Here is a 24701-nt window from a genome sequence, read left to right as displayed (position 1 = left end):
GCCACTCTGAATCGTACACTCATGGGGAGCCAAAGAAGCCAAAGTCTCAAACACAGGTAGCGAAAGTAAAATCCCATATTGACTTTAGTTACAGGTTCTTCTACAAAAAATAACTGGTCACTGGGCCAATGTGCTCATTAGCAAACACTGCAAAATTCAATAATGTGATCAGAGACAAGACCAAACCACCAATAAAGGAACAAGGATAAACTGTGGCTTCAAAATAAAAGCAGAACAAGACAGAACATCAAACAATTTCCTATTTCAGGATGTCCAGCACAACTGCCAGCTCCACCGAATCTCCTTTTGCGCTGATGACAAAACCGACAAACGGATCTTCACCTTCATCTGCAAAGATTCAGAGTCCCACAAGCACCTTTGCTACGTCTTCGACAGCGAAAAGTGTGTAAGTGCCCCGTCGGACATCAATACCCGTTTCTGTCAATCTCAACCATTCATATCGCAGGCTGAGGAGATCACGCTCACCATTGGTCAAGCATTCGACCTGGCCTACAAGAAGTTCCTGGAGTCTGGAGGCAAGGACGTGGAAACCAGGAAGCAGATCGGGAGCCTGCAGAAACGAGTACGCGCTTGTTTGTTGTTATCCACTTTAAGCGCTACTTCAGCCTTAATGAGGCGTCGTTCGATAGTCCCGAGCTTGTGATGGAGCTCTTTGTTTCATTGGTTTGGCAGCTCAGTTATCATCGACGGAGGAATGATTAAGCAAACTACGTTTAAGTGGCTGTGTAACGCCATCGATATGACACAGTGCTAACCACCTCAGAAGGACTGTGACGTGTAATTGAAGCTTAAATTCCGTCTCCGTTTATTAAAACAAATCAAGACCATGTGCCAAAAAGTTCATGAAAATAATGTGCATAATCTTTGGATTGGAGATCTTCATTGACTTGAAAAGCGCGATATGAATGCAGACCATTTACCATTTTTCTGAACTATTACAAGATATCGATTTTGCATACATCATACACACACTTACAGTATTGCATTGTTAATCCTTTAACATGGATGGAGACGGATTGGACATGCAACCGTCCTGTCAGCCATTGTGTGAGACTACTGATGACAACCAGATCACAGAAGCGAAGTAGTATTATTTCGCAATATATTTCAACTTTAAGCTCAGATAAACACAAGATATTTATGAAGAAGACTTTCTAATGAACTTACATTTATTTTAGCCTTGTATTACATTTCAAACACAGAAGCTAGTCCTTCAAAGGAAACAGTTGCCACATGGGCAAAACAGGGGAACACTGTTCGAAAGTCGTCATGAAATAGTGGTCCTTGTACAGTAAAACCCCAGGTTTCAACATGAATCCGTTCTGAGTTGGTAATCACAAAGGAAAATGGCTGTATAGCTGGGCATAGAAAGCTATGCTAACCAACCAATGCCTTCCGAAGCCTGCCTATCCCAGGTTAAAAACCTTAAAGTAACGGAATAGTATATGGTAAGTACTTCTTATGTGTAATATACGTGCATATGAATAAATAATTCCTTGTATTGATACTTGCTAGATTTGTTTCTGTGGTTATAATGTTTTTGCTTTTCCCTTTAGCGTCATAGCAAGTCTTGAGACATATAAATACGGTACAAAAAACAGTATCATATCAAATTAATTAGCAAAGATTCTGAACTGAACAAAGACAATGTAAAGCATTGTGGGAGGGAAATCTTTTGATATGTTTTTCGAAATTGTTATTTTTCTTTTTTAAAGTATTTTTTCTCCAGTTTTTAAAATATTTGTATTAATATTAATAATACATGTTTTAATAATATTTTGTATTTGTTTTTCTTAATCCTTTTTTCACGTTTTTCTTTTAACTATTTTTTTGTTTTTTTGAGGAGAAAATGATTTTTTTTAACAAATTAAAGATTTTCCCAAGATTTTCTTTTTTTCCCAATTTTTCGATGACTCCAGAAAAACAAAAGTCGATGTTCTGTTTTTCTCATTCACTCTTTGTCGTTTTTTGGGAACTTTTTTTTTTTTAATTTCCGTGATTATCCTGATTTTCTTCTCCCTTGTGCGTCACTGCAAGCCTTGAAACCTGGAGTAAATGAATAGGAGACAAAAAATACATTATTGTGTCGCCAACTCGCAAAGACTTTATAAAATACAAGAAATTCTGAACTTAATGAAGAGAGAGAAGAGCATTGTACATCTTAACCCACATCGTAAAGCAAAAAGGTCATAAAGCCATATCCTGAGGTCTACTGTATATATAATATACTGTACTGTGTTTGTAATAACAATAAGTAATTCTACTTCACAAATTTTAGCCATCACGGGTAATTTTTGGAACTCAACCAGGGGCATTATACAAGATCAGTGGGCTAAGGCTTATTCTAAACCCCGTCTGTTGTGGTTTTCGTTGCAGATTCAAGACCTGGAAGCTGAAAACTCTCATTTGAAGCAGCAACTCCAAGATCTAGAAGAACAGTTGATGATAGCTCACGTGCCGCCGGTAAGGACGAAGCGATTCTCAGCTTTGCACGACCCTGAACCGCCTGCCGGACTCATCCGGCACCGGCGTCCGCCATCTTTTCTTCTTAGCCGTATGCTAACGGAGCTAGCGAATCGCAAAGACCTTCTTCTCTCTTCTGGTGTCACGACCTGTTTCTGGAGGTGTCGTCTGTCACCCTTACTCCCATGAGCTCGCCGGACTCCAACCTCTCTGCCGGACTACTAACTCCGCCTCCTGGCAAACGTGCTTCTCTTTCTTCTAACGCTACAGAGGGCATCCCACAACCTTGCGTAAACTTGCTTGATGTCTGTCCACTTTCTGACTTTTAACACAACCTAGTTCATTTACGAACTTCCATCCACAGCCAGGGAGCGTTTCGGCACAACCGCGGTCCACGGACGTCTTCGACATGGTTCCGTTCTCACCCGGGACGGTCCTTGTGCCCACGCAAGCTAGCAACGGCTGTCAGATGTCCCCGGATATAGGTGTGAACAAGACCCCTGGTGTCACTTTTTTTTGCTAGAACAACCTCTAATGTTTACGTTCCATGTCATGGAAAGGGAAAGACCTGTTCGGAGCAGAACCATTCGATCCATTCACCTGCGGTTCTGCCGACTTCCCTCCGGATATTCAGTCCAAGCTGGACGAAATGCAGGTGAGCAACAATTTCGGTTCGGTCAAGGGATTGTTTTTAAGATCCTTTTTAGTCCTTCGTGATGGAAACGTACGTATATCTGGAGTGGAATAGGATTTTAGCCTTAATCCTATGACTCTGAGAACAAGGTACAAGAAAGGTAAAGTCCAGGGATCAGGTCTTAGCTTGTGGCAGGCAGGCAGTTTAGTTATGTCAGATTTTGTGAGCCGCAGACCCAAAACACAATGTTAACCACTTTAGCGAAAGATAAGGGTCTCAATTGAAAGGTAGGTGGACCAACGGACTCAACAACCAATGACCTGGCAAGGAATAATCAAAAACCGGTAACTAAATACACATTGACTCACGTGACAAACAATAACAACTTGGACGATGTAAGGGGGAGCTTCCCCGATCCTGGACCTCAATGTTTTTGAAGGTTTTGAGATCAAGAACCAAAGTAGAAAATGTGAAGGGAGTCAATTGAAACTTGGGAAAATTAACTTAAACAACAACCAGGCGTGACATGATTTGAAAAGGACTAACCGAAACTCAATAACTAAATACACATTGACGAACAAGACAGACAAGGTTTTTGAACGTTCTGAAATAAAGAACCAAGGTCGCAAGCTAGACTGGAGTGACACAACAACCAATTATGTGTCAAGCACTAACTTAAACACGTTAACTGAGTACATATTGACTAACAAGACAACCGAGACACTCCTTAACCGGGTCAACATTGGAAAGGGAATTAACAGACAAGACCAAACTACAATAGAGAGACACAAGAACACAAAATTTCAAGATAAAGAATCAAAGTACATCAAAAAAGAATCTGACAAAGATTAACCAAAACCAGTTAACTAAATAATGTTAAGTAACAAGACAAGGTTAACATACAAAAGGAAAGGAAGGGGTGAGGGTCAAAACAGAGTTGCCGGATGTTTGATCTTACATTACACAGTCCAGCGTTTTTCCGAATTGCTCAGTCCACAATTTAGTAGATTGGGAGTCCACAATTGAAAGGATTTGGGAGTACAGTCAATAAACATGCCCGATTAAAGTCGCCGTCGACGATAAAGCTCCGTTGGGGTAGTGCAAGCTGATGTTTAGCAGCTGTGGTTAAATACAATTCTACATTGACTAACGAGACAAACGAAAAACACCTTAATCAGGTCGACATCAGAACCAAGAACTACAGTTGGACGAGATAAAATTCCAAGAGATGGACAATACAGTATTTTGTTTTATTCCACTAGGTGGCAATGTTTGAAGAAAATCTTTGAACGCTTGCTTTGTAATTGTCTCTTTCCTAACTTCTGTCTGTACCCTCAATTGCTTGCAGCGGCAAAGATGGTTTGTACTTTTCTCTGAATCATTATCATCATTATTATTTTGATCGTTTTATTTCTGTGCAAAATTTTCAGAGAAAAAATATACAGTATGTAAAACAATTCACTAATAGCTCACACACAAAAAGGTGTTTGATGTAAACCAGCTAGTACTCTAAAATGCTTTTAGTTTATATTTGTAACTGCAGTGTACCCGTCCCACCAAGGATCCACATTCAGGCTGAACTGGATGATGAGGCTTTTATTTCAGTTACGTTAGCAGCACGCTGGAGACTGCAATGAGCGACACAACATACACACACCAAGTAGTTAGCACCTCCGTTGGTTCTCAACATCGTTAACTGCGCGCTGGAGACTGCTCAAAGCATAACAAATAGTTTTCTTTACAGTTGGGATTCAATAAAAGTTCAGAAAATCAACCATGACAATTATTTTTACATACATTTTAACAAGATACTTTTAACAAATGATTGTATAGTGGTTTTAACTTTTACAATGAATTCAACTCGACATATTTTTCAATCTGAATTTCAACCAACATCATCCTGTTTCTATATTTGTGAAAACAGAAATAATTATAATAACGAGTGTAAAAACGGGAACAATTTACTTGCAATGAGCGACAAAACATACACACACCATGTGGTTAGCACCTCCGCTGGTTCTCAACATCAAATTAGCCTTTAAGTACAGTGCAACATACGGCAAAACTAACATAAATGGTGACAGAAACGAAACGAAAATAGATCCAAACAGCTTGACAACATTGGTTACATTACTGTGTATGTTGCAAGATTTGTCTGTTGTGGTTTTAATGTTGTCAATTCACTTTTTGCGGAGCACCAAAAGATCGTGGCTTACCGTTAGCAGCGCGCTGGAGACTGCTAACAATTTCCGCCTTCCGGTCATAAAACCAGAGGCTAAACTGAACCTTACCCCATACCAGCAGGTGGCACTGTTGGATTCGTCATTGCAGGACCCTTACACACCAACTATACAAACATATTTCAGCAGGAATTAAAAAAAAAAAAATAGAGTTAATATTACACCCGTTACATATTTATTATCATTAAGAACAATATCTTGAATAAGAAGCACTAGGTTTAGATCTTATAGATTTTTATTCTTTATTTGATCTTTTATCAAATATTTCAGGCAAGGTTATTTTTTTTTGTAAGATTCTGAGATGGATTTAATCTAGTATGTAAAATAATTTGTTTGTAGTTCTTTCAAATAACATATGTATGCGCTAAAATAATTAGCTAAGAGATAAACAATATTTGTTAATTAAAAGAAAAAATATATTATTTGTGCAAAAATCTTGATGAAAATAGTATGAGTGGATTCACTTGTAGCTCAAACATAAATAAATTCTATTTACTAGCTAAAATAACTAGCTAACCAGCTAAAATAATCATGATAATAATAATACATTTAATAAGAAGCACTAATTATATTCATTTTAATGACATTCCGTTTTCGCTCTGTACTTTTCTCTGTAACAAAAATAGAAAACTTGTTTGCCCTTTTCATGCATGCGTTATTTTCTATTGAAATGCATGCTAAATGTTGACAATTATTAGTATTATATTTTGTCCCCTTTATTATGCTAAATGAACTGATTGTGGTCCGATCCTGTTCCAGGAGGGCTTCGATATGGGACTAACACTAGAGGGCGCCATCTTCTCTCTGGACCCGCTGGACGGTCGCTGCTGAGTGGGTTAGGGTTAAGGGTTAGGATTTGGGATTACCCCTAACCCTTAATCTTTGCCCTAGATAAGAGTTATTCTAGAGAGAGTCCTATTTTTCTACAAACTGGAAGGGAAATTTGCTAACCACGGTACACATATTTTCTATGTCTTTATCACTTGTAATTGGTTTTACTTGTTGTCATTTTGTTTTATTACTCATATTTAGTTTTTTTGTCTTCTTTGAAATATGATTTTTGTATAAGTGCCCGATGCACACTTGAGTTGGGATGTCACATTCTGATATTTTGTTTTTTTTTAATATAAAAGGGTTAAGGTTTGGGATCTGTTCTAACCCTTAACCCTAACTGTAGACTAAACACATCTAGAAAGAGTCCTATTTTTCGACCTATTGGAAGGAAAGTTTTGATAACAACGGTACACATATTTTTTTCGTCTTCATCACTTGTACCGTGTTTTACTTGTTGTGGACGTTTTGTTTTCTTCCTTACTTTCAGTTTTAGATTTTGTTGTGTCCTCTTTTTTTTAAACACCATTTTTGTAAAAGTGCCAAAATGTACACTTGAGTTGGGATGTTACAATTTTAATTTCTAAAAAGGTTAGGATTTAGGATACCACGAACCCTTAACCCTAAAACGAGATGAAATGAATTCAAGAAAGAGTCCTATTTTTCTACAAACTGAAAAGGAAATTTTGCTAACGATGGTACACACATTTTCTTTGTCTTTGTCATTTGCAATGTGATTTACTTCTTTTTAACTTTTTGTTTTCTTCCTGATTATTTCAACATTTTTTTGTTGTTGCCTACCAATGTCTTTCTTGCACGGTTTGGTTCTGGGAGGCACCCTATGTATGAAATTTCTTTATTTTTACCGTTGTTTTCTAAAATACTGTTGAAAAAGGGTACTAAAGGAAAAGAGTGATTAAACATTTCTTGTAAGGGCATATTATTTGTGACAGTATTAATGCGAGAAAATAAATTGCCCAGAAAATGTAGTATAATTTGTCATATTTTAAGATATCTACTCGAATAAAATGAGAAAATAAACCCTTAATGTCCCAGTGTGTTATATAGTGACACCTTAGGGCAGGGGTAGGGAACCTCTGGCTCGGGAGCCATATATGGCTCTTTTCATGAGAACATATGGCTCCGAAATAAAATGTAACTATTGCACATCTCTCTGTGGCGTTCCAAAGTCAAGTGATTTCATCCAGATTTTGGTCCATAAAGCAACTAAATGCAGAATTTCGATAAGAAACCATTTAAACTGATAAATAAAAAAGCTGGCAAACGACTTTGATTGGGTGAGCGGTACTGGTGGGCGGATCCCTGCACACAGCGCAAGGCACTTCCTTCTCTCTCTCCCGCTCAGTGCAGTCTACACCGAAAGTGAATATGCCGATATGCTTATCGTTTGCAGTAATTTGTGACATTTTTTAAAAAGAACTTTGCATGCACATTGTTTTGAAACCGTTATTAAGGACAAATTTCATGGAAAAAAATTGCCACAACACTCTTAACTGACGGTGGAAGACTAATTGTAAATGGCATATTTACATTGATCTGGGACACAGATTTGGCATTATTATCATTTCATACATTTGATTAAATCATCAAATGACACACAGTGAAATAAAATGTGCTGAAGAATTCGCTTTTGTCGAGAGAGCGTGTTTGGCGGTTTTTTCAATTTTGTCTGAAAATATATGATGTGGCTCTCTCAATTTGTTTTTAAAACATTTTTTGCTTTTATGGCTCTTTGAGTCAAAAAGGTTCCTGACCCCTGCCTTAGGGTGTAGAAATACTCCAATTTTACACTGTTGATTCAATAATAAAGCAAAAACACATGTACTATCTCATAAATATGATTTTAGGTTGAGACATTTGTAATTTTATTCCAAAATGTGAAGAAGCTAACATGTTTGGCGGCCATCTTGCTGAATGCAAGATGGTGGTGGTGGTGGTGGTGATGATGGAGATTAACAACAGCTTAATGTCCTCTTGCTGGCTGAAATTCAAAACTAAGGTAGTAGAGATTTTTGGGCCTGGGCTTCTATAGTGCCGTTTTAAGTTAGTGACCTCTTGGGGTCATCGTGAAAAACAACAAGCAAAGTGGATGAGTCTCAAAGTTTGTTTCAAAGCATGAAACATCCAATATGTCCGTTCATTCACTCATTACCTGGACCGCTTATCCTCACTCGAGACCATCCTGGAAATCTTCAGGAGACAATCTGAACTAGTTGCCAGTCGCAGGTCTCAATATGTCAAGTGTTAGGTCCTGCATTTCAGCTTTCTATCCTCTATGATATGAAAAGGAATATTTAAATATAAACGAAATGTTAATGTACTACAATAGTAATTTGAAATAGTATGTTTATTTTGAGTTCAATTTTTTTATCTTGAAACAAAACGAAAACTTGCTCCTCCTAAATTAACAAGACGAGAGTTTAACAAGCATTATGTTGAATGTGTTTCATAGCAAAAGGTAGAAATTGGACGAGATTAAAAAAATGTGATAAAAATAGCCCTGTCTCTGTTTGAAATAATGATTTAATGGTTTCAATAAAGGGCAGCACGGCGGAACAGTGGTTAGCGCATGTGCGGCACAGTTCTGAGGTCGTGGGAACCTCCTGCGTGGGTTTAAATCCAGCTACCGGCCTTACTGTACGGAGTTTGTATGTTCTCCCCGTGCTTGCGTGGGTTTCCTCCGGGCACTCTGGTTTCCTCCCACATTCCAAAGACATGCATTTCAGGTGAATTGGCCGGTCCAAATTGTCCCTAGGTGTGACTGAGCGAGTGAGTTGTCTGTCCACCTGTGCCCTGCAATTGGCTGGCAACCAGTTCACAGTGTCCCCTGCCCACTGCCCGGAGATGGCTGGGATGGGCTCCAGCCCCCCCGCGACCCTAATAAGGATAAGCAGTACAGCTAGTGAGATTAGATGAGGTTTCAATATACTGAAAATAAAGAAGGTACATACATACAGAATATAATAATAAGTACTTTACATTACATTTTCTGTTTGGGTGGCACGGTGAGTGGTTAACGTGTCAACAGCACAGTTCTGAGGTCATGGGATCGACTCCTCCTGTGTGGAGTTTGAATTTTCTCCCCGTGCTTGCGTGAGTTTCCTTCGGGCAATCCAGTTTCCTCCCACATTCCAAAATCATGCATGTCAGATTTATTGGCTGGTCCTAATTGTCCCTAGGTGTGAATGAGCAAGTGTGTTGTCTGTACCTGTGTTTCCTGCGACTGGCTGGCAACCATTTGAGGGTGTCCCCTACCCACTACCCGAAGATAGTTGGGATGGGCCCCAGCACCCCCGCAATCCTACGGAGGATAAGCGGTGCAGATAATGGACGTGTTCTGTTTACTATTTAAAGAATACAAATTAACAAATGTAACAATAATTTTGCAAAGCACTACTTCCTTATGCAATGATGCAATGTTCGAACTAAAAGGCGTTAAACGAAACAAACAACTCCTAAAAGAAATACGTAGAAATAATTTTTGACGGTCGCAATGTTTAAACGGTGTAAACTATCCAATGGCGCCCTCCACAGCTTGCTAAAGTTCACTACCTGCTTTTATACAAAACAGCACCCACATATTACAATTTTGTTTTTAATCGACCGGAAAAACTGCTCGTTGATAAAGATAAAACAAAAGACATTTTCAAAAGAGAATGTTTGGTTTCTATTCGGGCATATTCACCAAACCTACCGTTCTACGCGTTAGACTTCTGCTTTTCTCCCCTTGAAAAATGACTACCGCCAATGCCAGTGATGCAAATCGGGAAGAACGGGAGATTTCCCAAAAGACCAGCTCACGATGGCTGGATGATAATTTGAATATGTATCTGTCACTTGAGGGATATGACCAGGGTAGATAAATTGATGGATAGATCTGTCACTTGCAATATCTTAACTTACTCGTGCATCCATTTTCTAATCAGTTATTTAAGCCACATTCAGCGCAACAGAAGAGCCTAGTTTTATCATCTGGGGGAATTATCTCCTCCCAAAGTTGGTTTGTACCACCACCACTCCTCTTAAGCAGTAAAATGAACACAGATTAGCGCAAATGATGTGAGTCATGTACAATGAAAGGCAGAAAGGTGCTGGGTGGAGACAAAAAAGCCAGGAAAAGAAAAAGAAACGTGTTAAAACAAGGACTGATATTATTCAGTTCACTCATCTGACACTTTTTGCCTGTCATCTGCATACCTGTACAGGTTGTACGTTTTTGCCGTACAAAGTACGTTTATTATGCATTTTAAGACGTGTACGACGTACAAGAAAATCTGTATGGAAAAACGCACATTTGTCAATTATGGGTACCATCCAGTATACACCGACTATCACAAAACGGCAAATCAATCAAGTCAAACGAGTTTGCCGCGGTAGCCTCCATCTCGGTATGTTTTTTTTGTTGTTGTTGCAAACGAAGCGAGCCTTGTGCACATGCATCTGTCGCCTCGGATTACATGTGGTAGTTATTTAGTGAAAGGAAGTCCGTCTCTTTTTAGAGAACCAGCTTTTTAGGCTCAACTTATTAAAGAGAGCCGGCTCTCAAACGGCTCACTTGCTTTGATGCATTATATTACGAATCATTATTGTTGTATACATAAATTAAGAAATAAAGAAAGTATTAAAGGAGAAAATGAAAAAAGACAGGTTTGTGGTTATCCCTTTAATCAGTATATTACCAACAATAATTTAATGCAGAAAATGAATTAATAATTTGAATAAGAAAATTGTACTCAATTATATTTGCATGTATTTTTTCCTTCTACAGTGAACGTCCAAGCTACTTCATTTTTGAACTTTTTTTTATAATAAACCTCATTCATGTTGAGCAACTCAGTATCCCACAACGAAATGTACATCATATAACAAAACACATGTACAATATAACATGTTAAACTGCATAAATGAACACATTTGGAAAAAAAATGGTGCAAGATTATTTTGTATTTTGCAAGGGAAAATACAACATTTTGTAAGGGCATGGAGCCCTGGAGCTTGACAGGTATGCATCTGTGTGTTGTGCTACGTACTGTATTTGCAGAATTTAGCAGTTAAATGCCTTCACCAGAGAGCTCCATCTATCCATCCGTTATCTGCACCGCTTATCCTCAGCAGGGTCGCGGGGGTGCTGGAGCCCATCCCAGGTGTTTTCGGGCAGTGGGCAGGGGACACCCTGATCTGGTTGCCAACCATTCGCAGGTCACACGGAGACAGTCACTTACTCATTCGCACATAGGGACAATTTGGACCGGTCAATTAACCTGACATGCATGTTTTATGAAATGTGGGAGGAAACCGGAGTGCCCGGAGGAAACCCACGCAAGCACGGGGAGAACATGCAAACTCCTTACCTCTAGGCTGGCATATAAATCCCTGTTGAACCTTTCCTGTACTCAGGTTGAATGTGAAAACTAGGCTAAAAAGCTAACTGTCTTCATGCTGATGTACACTGAAAAGGAAATTCTCATCAACATTGTCATCAAAAAAGTTGAAGAGACCAGCGCTTTGATTGGGAGCATTTTGATGTTTTAGGTAGCCAACTTTAAATGAGTGTAGTGAAGCTACTTCGTAAGAGTTTAGTGTAAAGCCTAACAATCCGTTGGGAAGTCAAATGCAAATATGATGTCAAATGACCGATACTGTATATAGGTAAACATGTTTTCATCTACATCAGAATCTTTATATAATTTTCCATTTGCATTAAAATGGTGGAGTGTTTTCTCTTAACTTATCAACACATACATATATTTCTTCCCAATAAAAATGCATCAGAAGAGCTTGTTGCTGTTCCTTTCATTCAAATCCCTCCTCCATATCTAAGTGGGCCTAGGGATTTGGGTAGAAAACTCCCAGGCTGAAAAAAGGTCCCATTCTGGCCCTTTTTACTGCTTTTTCAAATTTACTAACAATAATAAAAATCTTGACTGGAGACTACAGCTACAGAAGCGAGCCTCAGTCTTTGTGCGTGAATAAACAGCTCCAACGATTGCATTCGTTTTCAATTTTGGTAGAAGTTTGCCACTTCCGGTTTTAAGCAAGCACCTTATTTTCCCCTTTGTTTTTGTAGTATTCTGGCGAGGGATTTTCTATTTTCGTGAAAACATAGTGCACAATAAATATTTCTTTTATCCTTCGTGATTGGTGTATTTTTTAATTCCCAGAAAAAACAATATCTATCTATCTACCCTGGTCATATCCCTCAAGAGGGGTGACCGACAGCAAGACAAACACATACAAAAATAAAGACAATTGAAAAGGGAAAAAGTAGCAAAAAACACACACAAACATTTTTTGGACCATGCCCAACCCAAATGCCCAAACACCCAAACAAGTTAAACACTTCGGCACCCAAGTCGGTCATGCTTACGTCCCTCCAGATGAAACGGGACACCAGAAAGCGGCCATGTCACTCGGGTCAGGGTCACGCAACACTACTCTTCAGCAGGGTCCGACAGTTTTCACTGGTTTACCCCTGCCACATCATACGGTTGCCCGGCCCATCCCTTAGAACGCGTCCAAACATCCCGCTATCATTTCACAACACCTCTCCGCTCATTCCTATCACCAACAAGAGCTCTAGCTTCCATTATATTTAGACCTCTTTCCTCATCCATCCTCTCCATGTGTTCAAACCAACCGAGTACTCTCTTTCCACACGCTTGCTCAGTTCCACTACTACTCCATTTCTGTCTGTCACAATTCCATTTCTCAATCTTGTCACTCCTAAAATACTCCTCAAAAGCTTCATCTCAAAAACATTTGTCATACCCTAAGATATTTAATCTTCTCGAATAAACATGAAAAATAAATTATTGAATTGTGGTACGTTATTTTATCTAAAAGACCAAAATAAGATTATCTAAAAAAAAAAATGAAAACGTTTTTCTTTACATTTGCAGGGCAACAGAATCAGTTCATTAGAATTTCAAAATGGCCAACATTGCGTTTGAGTTGGGAATGTCCAACTGTTTACATTTTATTTTTTTATTCCAAGAAAAAACAACAAAAATAAGAACTTGTTAAAAATCAAAGACGTTTTTGCAAAGTTAGTGACAGTTGGTTTCTGTTCAGGGTGCGTTGAAAGTCACAAACAATTGCCACATAACTTTTGTGTTAACATTTTATTTCTGACAGTGTTACATCTTTGTTCACTGCAAAACATAAAAATAATTATACCCATTTTTAGAAGATTTCGCTCGTTTAAAGTATATAATTTTTTTATTCTCAGGTATAATTCAATGTCCAATAATGAAAAAAAAAATGGCAAAATTATCTTGGCTATTTTTGCTCATTTTAAGAAACCTTTTTTGGGGGGGTAAATCTAGAAAACTGTGCTCACTTAAATTTCTTTTAAAAAATACAAAATAAAAACGAGATCACAACTCAACGGTGACAGTCGGTAATTCTCAATTGATATTTTAATGAATGCAGACCAATTTATGTCCACTGGGTGACGCCACCACATTTCAAATCCATCTTGTGATAAACATAGTCAACATTTCCAATCTATTATCTGTATTCGTACATTTAGAAGAGGGAAACAAGACAACCATCATAAAAGGGAATGATTTTGTCTAAGTTAGACATAATATGAGCAGGTATGAAATGTTTGGATGCGTTCTGTGTTGAAAGACAAAATAAATATCCGGCTGGCAGGCCAGAAAAGTCCTCAGAACTGGTATGTACAATTGGGCTGAAGGGGCTCAGCTGTCAGTTCAAAAAGTCTCGGGATGTGCGTAGAACCAATGACTTTTAAAAAGTGTATTTTATTTTATTTTTTATTATTATAAAAAGCAGACGGGACCAATATCGATGCCAAATTCCTGGTTGGGGCCACCAATGTCCACAGGGGCCAGATCCACGATGGGAAGTCTTGCTGTTTTCTGTGTCCTGTACTCAAACACCGTCTTGCCCCAGTTGCCATTCGCTTGCTGCATAAACAAGAGAAGAGAAACATGACTTTAAAAATGTATGCTGTATCGATGAAAGTGTGTAAAACAAAAACCAAATCATTTGGAACCATTTCCATGACATTTACACAGAGAAGAAAATCATTGATATACAAAATAAGCTCAAGTCGCAACCATGAGTGGCTAGAGAAATAAACAGTGGAAAAAATATGGATACACCCGCAGCGGCTGAAAAAAGCCAATAGCTGGAGTTGGTCAGTAAGTGGCTAACTTAAGTGGCTAGTAGAAGAAGCTACTAAAGAGGGAAAAAAATATTGCAAGAGCAATCACTAAAGGACCAAGCAGGATTGGTTCCACGAGCAGCTGATAATAACAGCTAATAGTTAGCTGCAGAAAGTGGCTGGAAAAGAAAACAGTCTTAGAAAACGATAGAACATGACAAGCACTAGATGTCTGAATCAAGGGACTTCGCGACGTTCATATGCATGAGCAGCTGTGAAAAATGAGCGACGCTGAAGGATGAAGCAGGAACAGATAACAATAACATTAAGGGCTAGCTGTGAGCCGTAGCATACAGCCAAGTGGCTAACGTTAGTGGCTGGAGAGTAAAACAGTGGGAAAAAGTGGAAGATGCCTGAATCAACCAACATAGCCATGTTCAGCTGCGGAAAGCAAGTGACACTGAAAGACGAAGCAGCTAACAATAACAATGCTGGTTCTCGGCGAGCCTCAGCCAGTAGCCAAATTACTAAGATAATAGGTTAGAGAAGGAAACAATAGGAAAAAAAATATTCCATGTTTTCTTAAGGACAATATGAGGCAAACTTACAGTGCAAGAGTCTTCAACCACGGTGTAGCGGAATCGGTTGTTGCCCTCAGCTTTGAGCTCCAGATCGTTGGAGGCTTTAAGGACCACAGCCTTCTTCAGGTTTCCGGTCTTCTGGTCTTTGTAACCCACCGAGTTCTTGCAGTGGTAGGTGATGGACTGAGAGGCTTCCTTGGACAGCAGCCTCATGAAGGTCATCTGGACCCGCAGGGCGTTGGGTGACTGCTCTTTGTTACCATAGGTGAACTGCAAAGGGGGTCAGAACAAAGTAAGGGATTGGTATTTTACACAACACCGCAAATGTTTGTTGTTTTAAGGTTAAGAAAACTCACTTGTGTTTCCCTGCTGATGTCTGCTCCGAACCAGACGGGTTTTCCCCTGGAAGAAGAACTCCACCAGTTCTTACGAGGTATGCTAGCCGGGTTTGCCGAGATGCAGGTCTCGCCGGAGTCTAAGTTGCAGTAGACTTTGATTGCGTCTTCGATGCTGCCTTGGTTCGGGTCCACCCAGAATTCTCCTGTATCACAGTTTTAGCGCAAGCGTTAACCTTTGGACCGATATTTAGCTTCGCCTTTTGAAGAGCATACATCCAATTTCGGACCAGGATCGGTTCTGAACAACCCGGTCGTAGGTCGAGTAGATTAATTTTAGCTCAGCTGTCAAATTGTAAAATCCAAAGTACGAATGAGAGCATACATTTACCGGGATCGGTTCCAAACAAACTGGTCGCAAATTTATTGCAATAGAACTATCTGCTGCCAAGGCAGTATTTAGTTCCTTAGTGGTAGATTCCTGTGCCGGCTTGCTGCCGAAAATGACATAGGTGGTGCCGGGCTGCTACCCACTACGGTACTTGATATTGAATTAAAGAAAAAAATGCATATCTTATGGAACACAATGAGGATCTGTTGCCACGTGCAACATCCCTTTAAGCATTAATTGCAAACGTAAAGCAGAATTGTCGTATCTTGGCGTTCCACTGTACTTAGCCAACTCACCGCTCTTTTTGTTGGGGTAGCATCTCTTGAGGTCATCGCAGGTCCTGGCTGGATGCTTACGGCTGCCGTCTGGGCTCTTCATGCTATCGATCTGGCTGCTGAGGGCTTTGAGAGTCGCCTGAACGCCAGGGTCCACTGGCAGCACTGCTGAGGCGTTGGTGTTGGGTAGAGCTTCGTCCTCGCTGAACTCTGGTGGAGGAGGGGGAGCGTCTTCGTACTCGTGGAAACCTCCAAACAGATCATCAACAGCTGCCACAGGAGGTCCTGGTGGTCCAGGCAGGCCTGGAGGTCCTGGTTCTCCTGTAGGTCCCTGTGTAGCAAGTAAAAAATGTTACTCACACTTTGTTCCTTTAGTTTTTTTGGTAGAACTACCAGCTGCCAGACATCTGCTGTAAAGATGCTTTTATCTTCTTGAGGTCCTCCCGACAGTCAGATATTACAATGGTAACTTCTGTTCATACTAATCCAAGGAGATAATACCTCTGGTCCGATTTCTCCCGAGATTCCTCGAGTTCCAGGAGGTCCCATGGGTCCAGGTTGCCCAATGTATCCTTCTTTTCCAGGGGGGCCAATAGGACCAGGTGGGCCCTGAAAAACAAAGGGTTCTCTCAATGCTATAGTAGATACAAACACTTAATTTGCTATTCATTACTGGCAAAGAAATAAATGACAATTTGACATATACCCTTGCACCGTTTGGTCCGACAATTCCGGTAGCTCCCTGTTCACCAGTAGTACCCTAAAAGAAAAAAAATACTGATTAAAGCACATTAATTGAATTATGTCAAAATGTACTCCAAAGTGAATGTGACGGACTCTGACTTACCGGCGGTCCAGGAAGTCCCTGCAACCCAGTAAATCCACGATGACCCTTCTGTCCTCTCTCTCCGTGATCACCCAAATCACCCTTATCTCCGCGTGGTCCTTGGGGTCCCTGCAGGTTATCACAGGTATACATTCCAATCTTGGACCTGTAAGTTTGCCTGTCAACTGGTGTAAGTACTGACCACTAGGCCTCTCTTCCCTGCTGCTCCGGGGGGACCAACAGGTCCTCTGGAACCCTGCAAAATCAAGTCAAAAGTCCTCAGGGGTTGAATGTTTCTGCTGACACCTGTTCATATGCATTTTAATACCCTTATAGCACATAGCGGTTTCATTTCATTTATGTTCCAACATGCCCTAAAAAGTCAGAGAAAGTTCAACTTACAGCATAGCCTCGTTTTCCAGCTTCCCCGGCTACACCTACTGGCCCTGCAGGGCCAGGAAGTCCCTGAGGACCAGTCAAACCTTCTGGGCCATGGTCGCCTCTGTCTCCCTGGAATATGACAAATGATTGGTGTCTTCAGTTCTTAATCACTTCCTAATGTCAGTGTTTTTTGATGGGGCGCTCACCCGCTGTCCAAGAACACCTTCTTTCCCTGGAGGACCATCAGAACCAGAGGGACCCTGAGGTACAAAGTAATTAGTCTCATGGAAGACACTTGGGGTTAAGTCAAATGGAAACCAGAAACAGTACTAACATCAGGACCAGGATCACCGCGTGGCCCATTGGCTCCTGGAGGACCAACTGGTCCTGAAGGGCCTTTATCTCCAGTTGATCCAGGAGCTCCCTGTTTTCCTGGTGGTCCCTTTAAGTAAAATATATGACTATAAAGGGTTGAATGCATTAGCATGGTGGAACTGCAATAAAAATAATACACACTGCTGTCCCTGGGAGACCCCCCATTCCTCGTTCCCCTCGCTGACCGGGAAGGCCCACAATGCCTCTCTGGCCTGTAGTTCCTGCTGGGCCGGGGGGACCATCAGGGCCCTATAGCAAAGTGTATGCAACCCATCTTTAATTCAATCGAAAGTGTTTTCTCAACACAAAACCAACAAAACATACTGTAGGACCGTCTTCTCCTGAATCCCCTTTGTCTCCTGGGCCTCCTGGAGGCCCTGGTGGTCCACGCTCTCCTTGTCTTCCATTAGCTCCGTGGTCACCACGAAGACCGGCAGGACCATCTTTTCCAGGAGCTCCAATTGGTCCGGCTTCTCCGATTGGGCCCTGAGGAGATCATTTACACTCATGAAGGATTACGATGCAGGTCAGGTATAGTCCTTTCTTGGATAAAACATTCATCTAAGTTGACTAAACTTCTTACAGTTGGACCTGGTGGGCCAACTCTTCCAGCTGATCCAGGGAAACCAGTAGGACCCTGGGAATAAAACGTGACACAACATCATTCTTGTTTTATATCAAGAAGGACAATTTAGTCTGGGTTAGTCCACTCTGGTTTAGTCTATACTGGTCTAGTCAATGGTTTTGTTGGGGGCCGTCTTATCCATTTGCTTGGTTTGTCCCGTGCAGTTCAGTCTATAGTCAAATGAGGTGAAGTCTGGTCCAGTCTATTGTCTAGGCTGGACTATTCTGGTCAAGTTCATAATCCAGTCTAGTCTATTCTAGTCTTTTGTTCAGTCAATAGTCTCAAATCATCCAGTCTCTAACCTTTTAACCAAAAGCATTAGTATTCTATGACTATGGACTATCCATACCGGTGCACCCTGTGTCCCTCTTCCGCCTTTAAGTCCAGCAACACCAGTTGGCCCCTATGAAAAAACAAAATAATTTCATTTTGAAAAACTATTCAAACTGTACAAGGTAATTATTATTGCAACATACAGGAGGACCGTGAGCACCAGCTAATCCTTGAGGTCCAGGTGATCCTGCATCCCCTTTCTGGCCAGGTTCTCCTGTCTCTCCTTTGACTCCAGGTTGACCATCAGGACCCTGTGATAGAATGATAGAAAAAGCACATTTTTAATCACATCAAATCCTAGGTTTCTGTCACACAGTGTAACGGGCGAGGACTTACAGGTGGCCCAGCAAATCCAACAGAACCGATTGGGCCAGGGTCTCCTCTGCTTCCCTGCATTTGATGATCAAATACTCAGAAACCATTGTACATTACAGGGCACATTTGCGATGTAAACATAGGCCGGGTTTTCTCACAGGCACTCCTCTTGAACCGGGAGGTCCAGCGGGCCCTCTAGGTCCAGGTTCTCCCTGAAATGTTTCACACTCTCACTTAAATTGCCCCTTATGATTCTGTTTTTTAAACAGTTTCAGCTTCTGAAATATGCAGTACCTTGTCACCACTAGGTCCTGCAGGTCCTAGGGGTCCAACAGGTCCGGGGGCACCCTTAAGATGCAGAAAACAGTTTTCTACTTTCTCATTTTTGTGCAAAAGGAGGAATGAAGCCAATTAAAACAATTTGCATACCCTTGCGCCGTCATTTCCAGGTGTACCTTCAGATCCTTTCTCACCGAGGGATCCCTGCACAGAAGAACATTGGAACAAGGTTTTGGGGATTGTCTCATTTGAATTAGATACCAACACTACCAACAAAAATATTGATTTTCACGAAAGAAACAGAAAAAAAAAAAAACGTACTCTATCTCCTTTCGGCCCAGATGGGCCAGAGATTCCCCTTTCTCCTGGCATTCCCTGAAGACCTGGAGGACCTATATCACCAAGGGCACCGGCAGGACCAGGACTACCCTTCAGGAACACACGTAAATTGCTCTTGTCAGCATATTTGCAAAGGATACTAATTGTGCTACAGTGTGTTACCTTTGGTCCATCAGGACCAGGAGCTCCAGGGATTCCCTTGGGTCCCTGCAGACCAATCGGACCAAGTTCGCCTCTCTCCCCTGGAATTCCACGCTCACCCTGCAGATGAAAGGTCAGTAGTTCTTAAACTCAGAGTTAAGCCCAGTTTTTTGGCACAGTGCAGTCCACCTACCCGTGGTCCAATTTGACCTACAGCACCAAGTTCTCCAGGAATTCCCTAAAAAGGAAAGAGCACATGCTCAAAACTTCACTCATAAGCCAGGACATGACACAGTCGGGACATGCAAACAAATATACCAACCAGGTCACCAGGTTTTCCAGATTCTCCAGGAGGGCCTTGATTTCCTGGTAAACCCTGATAAAGCACAGCCAGGTCAAACTTAATCTGTTTTGAGTTAAGCAATTATGTGTTGGGTATAATGACACACCTGGAATCCGTTAACACCTGGTGGACCCTGCTCTCCTCGTTCTCCTGCAACACCCTGTGGATTGATTTTAGTCAGTAAGGATATTGACAGAAAATAAACTGTATAGGTATTCATGTGCAAAGCTCTTACAGATGGGCCGGGTGGACCAGCAGGTCCGACCTCTCCATCTTTTCCAGGAGGACCCTAGGGTTCCAAAAGAGTCACAGTGTAATTCCAAGAATCAATTCCCAAACTTTATCTCAGTATTACTCACCCTTTGACCAATTACTCCCGCAGATCCTTGTTCACCAGTTTTTCCTGGATCACCCTGGTAATGTTAAGATATTTTTAGAGTCAAAGACAAATTTGTAGGGATGATATGATGAACTTACATTGAATCCTTTGGGGCCAGGGATTCCCATAGTACCTGCAGGTCCTCTGTTGCCAAGGGATCCTGCGGCACCTGGACGACCGTCCTCACCTGGCGCACCCTAAAGGAAAAGCAAAGCCATACTTTGGATTACATCTGCTCGTGTATCTTATGTTCAAAAGGATTAGGGTTGTTGGCATACCAATGGTCCGGGCTTTCCCTCTGCTCCCTGGACTCCAGGAGTACCAGTAAGACCCTTTTGGAGAATAAATTCATCAGTTACTGATCAAAATATTTGAGACATAATAACTATCAGAGACTGTTGCTAAAAATTCAATGTCAGAGTTACCCTTGCACCTGGTAGACCAGGTTCTCCTGTGCGGCCTGGATCTCCCAAGGAACCCTTTGGTCCTGATAGGCCTGACGTTCCACGATCTCCTTGAGAGCCCTTTGGAGATAAAACACGATGTAGTTTATATGCCATATCAAACACTTATCACATTTTTTCAAAAATATAAGTCTACCTTAGGTCCAGGTAGACCATCAGCACCCGGGAATCCTCGATTACCTGGTGAACCCTGAAAACAGAGCGGAGATCACATGAATCTCAAGTGGTTTGCAAGTTTCAAGTCGTATTTGATTTTCTAAACAACGTGGGAAGTCTCATCTCAAAGATGGACAAAGACTCACTCGCTCACCAACAGGACCAGGAGGGCCAACTGTTCCAGGATCTCCTCGAAGTCCTCGCTTCCCTTCCTCACCCTGGGGTCCAATCACTCCCTGGGATCCTGTGGGACCCTAAAATGTCATAAATGAACGATAATGATTTACTTACTCTGGGAATATAACATGTTATCACATTTTTGTTATTTTACATATGACTTCTCACAATTTCTCCTTTGGGACCCGCCTCTCCCTTAAATCCTGGAACACCAACATCTCCCTATAACCAAAAACAAATTATAAAAATAATGGCAAACCCTGGAACCCATCAAAACAGCTCTTGATCTCATGGAGCCAACATACCAATTGTCCTTTGATACCAGGCTGTCCAGTGCTACCCTGTGGTCCTGGAGGACCAGCCGGTCCAAGGTGCCCACCTTGGCCTTGTGGACCCAGGTTTCCCTGTGATAATAAAACATTGTAACTCAAATATTCCGATGTATCTCTCTCTCTCTCTCTCTCTCTCTCTCTCTCTCTCTCTCTCTCTCTCTCTCTCTCTCTCTCTCTCTCTCTCTCTCTCTCTATATATATATATATATATATATATATATATATATATATATATATATATATATATATATATACATATATACATACACATATTTATTTATTTATTTATTTATTCATTTTCAACTGTTTCGTTTACATACCACAGGTCCTTTCGCACCTGGACCTCCATCTGTACCTGTGGGTCCCTTTGGATGGATGATAAAAGGAGTTATAGAAATTTAACTGATACGTCTGTCAATAATCTGCAACAAAAAGGCTGTGTACAATTAAGGTAGCATGAAAGAAACTATTACCCTTAGGCCAACAGGTCCAGGTCTCCCCAGATGACCGGTCTCTCCTCTCTGCCCCTGAGGGCCTTCTGGACCTCGAACTCCGGTGGGTCCTTGTTGCCCCTGTAATATAGAAGCAGAAATAAAATTCCTGGGGGTCCATCTCTGGAACCATGTTATTGGAGAGGTAGTTTCCGGACACTTGCCTTCATGCCAGGCATTCCTGGATAACCAGGAGGTCCACTAAGACCCAGAGGACCCTGGAAAAGCACAACAAGTAAATACAAGGTTTTGATTTAACCTTACTTAACTGTGATCGATGATTTAAACTCAGCCGATTATATCAGGTCAATTTAATTATTTTTGTAACTTCAATCAGGTGAATCCAGACTTACCAATGGACCTGGTTTTCCAACATTCCCAGGCAGACCACGTTTACCCTAGGAGCAAAAAACGTACCAAAACACGCAAAAATGATGAAACTGTCTTGGACTCAGACCCAATAATTCCTGGTGGTCTGAATTTATATCTGCAATAAAATGTTTCCCAACAATGAGTAGTTGCATACCGCTGTACCACCGGGTCCAGGGCGGCCCCTTTCCCCTGGCATCCCTGAAGGCCCCTGTTAACATGAACCATCATTTGTCAGAGGATCTTCTGAGTAATACAGGTAAAAAATGAGTATATAATGAAAACAAATACCTACCATTGGTCCTGGTGCTCCCATTGGACCAGGTGGGCCAGTGGAACCCTGAGGAAGTCAAGTCAAGTCATTTTTATTTGTATAGCCCTTAATCACAAAGAGTCTCATGACTAAAATTGTGGAACTAGAACTCAACATGATCCTGTCCCTCTGCTAGTACAGGACTCAACATTATTAACTGACATCAGTCTGGTTTTACCTTAGATCCAACTGCTCCATGTTCTCCCTTTTGACCAAGAAGTCCTGAATGTCCCTGAAGAAAAAAAAAAAGACTTCATATTTGCAGGACCGAAAACCCTATTAACTGCGAGTACGCATTTACTTACTCTGTGACCTTTAAGCCCAGGAGGTCCTGGTGTACCAGGAAATCCTCTTGCTCCCTAAAATGTAGGCAACAGTTAGAATACTTCAACAAGACCAAAAAAAGTCCAAAAACCAAAAGGTAAAAGGTCTTACTTGAGAACCAGGGAATCCAATTTCTCCTGGATTACCCGCCTTGCCTGCTTCGCCCTATGTGAGGATGAAACACAAGTTGCATTTCTCCAGTTTTACCTCAAAAATTTAACATGCTAGTTTGACGTACATCTTCGCCTGCTTTTCCTGCAGGGCCCTCAGGTCCTCTTTGCCCAGCTGGACCCTGAAGATACAAAATCTTCCTCATTAACATCTGGAAAATCTAAATCTATTGACAAGAAGTAGAAAGGATACTATACCATGTGTCCAGGATCACCGACATCTCCGGGAGGTCCTTGTGGTCCAGACTGACCCTTTTAGAAATGAGAAAATGGAAGTTTGATGATCAACAAATCTTGGAATCAATCACAATGCACCAAGTAGTCCCAACTTCAGGGCTATTTCCCTCAGATTAGGGTGCATAACTGATAGTGGCCACAAGGTGGTGGTAGTGAACAAAACTCAACGGAAATATAAGAATAAAAACAAAGAAAAACAACAAGTAGTCACACTAGTGGGCGCCTTCCTGCAAGGTGGTAAAGGAAAAAGCAAGAATGTGCCAAAGATTTTTTTTTTTTTACCAAAAATTAAGTGAAGAACTGGTCATGACAACGAGGTATCCATAACAGTGATGTACAGCACACCCCAGGTTAAGAAGACCCTGCCTTACAATGTTTTAATAATAATAATAAGATATTTTTTAAGTCACTCTTTTCAGCATTTTTCCCTAGAGGACTGGAGGATGCTGCTTGGGAGGGTGGGATGTAATCCCACTTGAGAAAACAGAGCTATGCCCTTGCACAATAGTATCACCCTTTACACATTGGTTAACTGCTGTTAAAAGTGTCGATAAAAATTGTTCAAACCTCATATTGTTGGAATATGATATACTGAAATTGTGAATGTATTTAATTGCTGTTAAAAGTGTCGACAAAAACTATTGTTGGGATATGATATAATGAAATTGTGTCAAAAATGTCAGAAAGAATTGTTAAAACGTCATATTGTCAGATATAATGAAATTGTGAATATGCTTAATTGCTGTTAAAATTGTCAAAAAAAATTGTTCAAACCTCACATTGTTTATTTGCTGTTAATAGTGTCAATAAAATTGTTCAAACCAAAAACCAAAAAAAAACGCATCAACAACAAATTATTTTGCGTGGCCAAAAACTTGCACGTAAGCAATGTAAATTTGGCAAGCTATTTGATCTATGCGCTGAGTATGCCCCAGGATACGCTGACCCCGTTTTATTGGCCATTTTTATTCACATTAACAACTTACAATGTATACTCAAAAACTTGAAATGTTTGCATAGTCATGGCATATGACGAATAAGGTCTCTATAATGTCTGTCCTTTATTGGTCCACTTCATAAAAGATGCTGCTCTGCTATTGTATTGAAAATACAATATGTTATTAGTTAAACTAACTCCTACACTGCCTTTATGCTTCTTCATTTAGTTCAGAATCTCATTTGTTTCATAAATATTCTGTATGTCTGCCATATGATATTGTATTTTTTGTAAAAGAACAGAAGTGACATGATCAAGATATCTCTTAAAGTCACAGGGTTTTTAAGAGCAATTTTGAATACAATCAAATAGAACTATTTGAAGAATCAAGTCTTTATTTTCAGAATCTTGTGTGCTTGTGATACTGTACTGTTTTTTTAATACCATATTTATTCACTATGGGTCCTAAGGC

At 40.7% G+C, this 24701-nt stretch overlaps 2 protein-coding genes across 8 annotated transcripts in view; one reads left to right on the top strand and one right to left on the bottom strand.

Moving 5' to 3' along the window:
• The window catches only part of LOC148352926 (PTB domain-containing engulfment adapter protein 1-like), a 50961-nt gene extending 43783 nt beyond the window's left edge, over positions 1-7178 (top strand). For 2 of the 6 annotated variants that reach the window (XM_088353239.1, XM_088353242.1), the window contains 7 exons: positions 269-406; positions 467-583; positions 2398-2484; positions 2574-2774; positions 2849-2969; positions 3045-3139; positions 6118-7178. In XM_088353239.1, the coding sequence (XP_088209365.1) occupies positions 269-406; positions 467-583; positions 2398-2484; positions 2574-2774; positions 2849-2969; positions 3045-3139; positions 6118-6189 (831 nt within the window). In that variant the 3' untranslated portion in view covers positions 6190-7178. Of the gene's footprint in view, positions 1-268; positions 407-466; positions 584-2397; positions 2485-2573; positions 2790-2848; positions 2970-3044; positions 3140-4466; positions 4478-6117 lie in introns of all 6 variants that reach the window. The other 4 variants (XM_088353237.1, XM_088353238.1, XM_088353240.1 and 1 more) reach the window with 3 other exon arrangements.
• Positions 7179-13600: 6422 nt separating this feature from the next.
• The window catches only part of col5a2a (collagen, type V, alpha 2a), a 33069-nt gene continuing 21968 nt past the window's right edge, over positions 13601-24701 (bottom strand). For both annotated transcript variants that reach the window (XM_088352350.1, XM_088352349.1), the window contains exons 10-54: positions 23254-23307; positions 23124-23177; positions 22997-23050; positions 22867-22920; positions 22740-22793; positions 22544-22588; positions 22406-22459; positions 22233-22277; positions 22044-22097; positions 21862-21960; positions 21709-21753; positions 21362-21460; positions 21225-21278; positions 21026-21133; positions 20860-20913; positions 20685-20783; positions 20538-20591; positions 20358-20456; positions 20240-20293; positions 20116-20169; positions 19987-20040; positions 19860-19913; positions 19731-19775; positions 19559-19657; positions 19379-19486; positions 19208-19261; positions 19073-19126; positions 18937-18990; positions 18800-18853; positions 18607-18714; positions 18480-18533; positions 18089-18142; positions 17830-17991; positions 17647-17754; positions 17465-17572; positions 17337-17390; positions 17152-17259; positions 16952-17005; positions 16771-16878; positions 16630-16683; positions 16425-16532; positions 15945-16254; positions 15279-15463; positions 14950-15192; positions 13601-14141 (exon numbers count right to left, since the gene is read on the bottom strand). In XM_088352350.1, the coding sequence (XP_088208476.1) occupies positions 13995-14141; positions 14950-15192; positions 15279-15463; positions 15945-16254; positions 16425-16532; positions 16630-16683; positions 16771-16878; positions 16952-17005; positions 17152-17259; positions 17337-17390; positions 17465-17572; positions 17647-17754; positions 17830-17991; positions 18089-18142; positions 18480-18533; positions 18607-18714; positions 18800-18853; positions 18937-18990; positions 19073-19126; positions 19208-19261; positions 19379-19486; positions 19559-19657; positions 19731-19775; positions 19860-19913; positions 19987-20040; positions 20116-20169; positions 20240-20293; positions 20358-20456; positions 20538-20591; positions 20685-20783; positions 20860-20913; positions 21026-21133; positions 21225-21278; positions 21362-21460; positions 21709-21753; positions 21862-21960; positions 22044-22097; positions 22233-22277; positions 22406-22459; positions 22544-22588; positions 22740-22793; positions 22867-22920; positions 22997-23050; positions 23124-23177; positions 23254-23307 (3828 nt within the window). In that variant the 3' untranslated portion in view covers positions 13601-13994. The remainder of the gene's footprint in view (positions 14142-14949; positions 15193-15278; positions 15464-15944; positions 16255-16424; positions 16533-16629; positions 16684-16770; positions 16879-16951; positions 17006-17151; positions 17260-17336; positions 17391-17464; positions 17573-17646; positions 17755-17829; positions 17992-18088; positions 18143-18479; positions 18534-18606; positions 18715-18799; positions 18854-18936; positions 18991-19072; positions 19127-19207; positions 19262-19378; positions 19487-19558; positions 19658-19730; positions 19776-19859; positions 19914-19986; positions 20041-20115; positions 20170-20239; positions 20294-20357; positions 20457-20537; positions 20592-20684; positions 20784-20859; positions 20914-21025; positions 21134-21224; positions 21279-21361; positions 21461-21708; positions 21754-21861; positions 21961-22043; positions 22098-22232; positions 22278-22405; positions 22460-22543; positions 22589-22739; positions 22794-22866; positions 22921-22996; positions 23051-23123; positions 23178-23253; positions 23308-24701) is intronic.

Source organism: Urocampus carinirostris, chromosome 14 (assembly GCF_059441175.1).
Source record: "Urocampus carinirostris isolate Australia breed hairy pipefish chromosome 14, RoL_Ucar_1.0, whole genome shotgun sequence".
Lineage (NCBI taxonomy): Eukaryota > Metazoa > Chordata > Actinopteri > Syngnathiformes > Syngnathidae > Urocampus > Urocampus carinirostris.
This window is presented reverse-complemented; position numbering and strand designations above follow the sequence as displayed.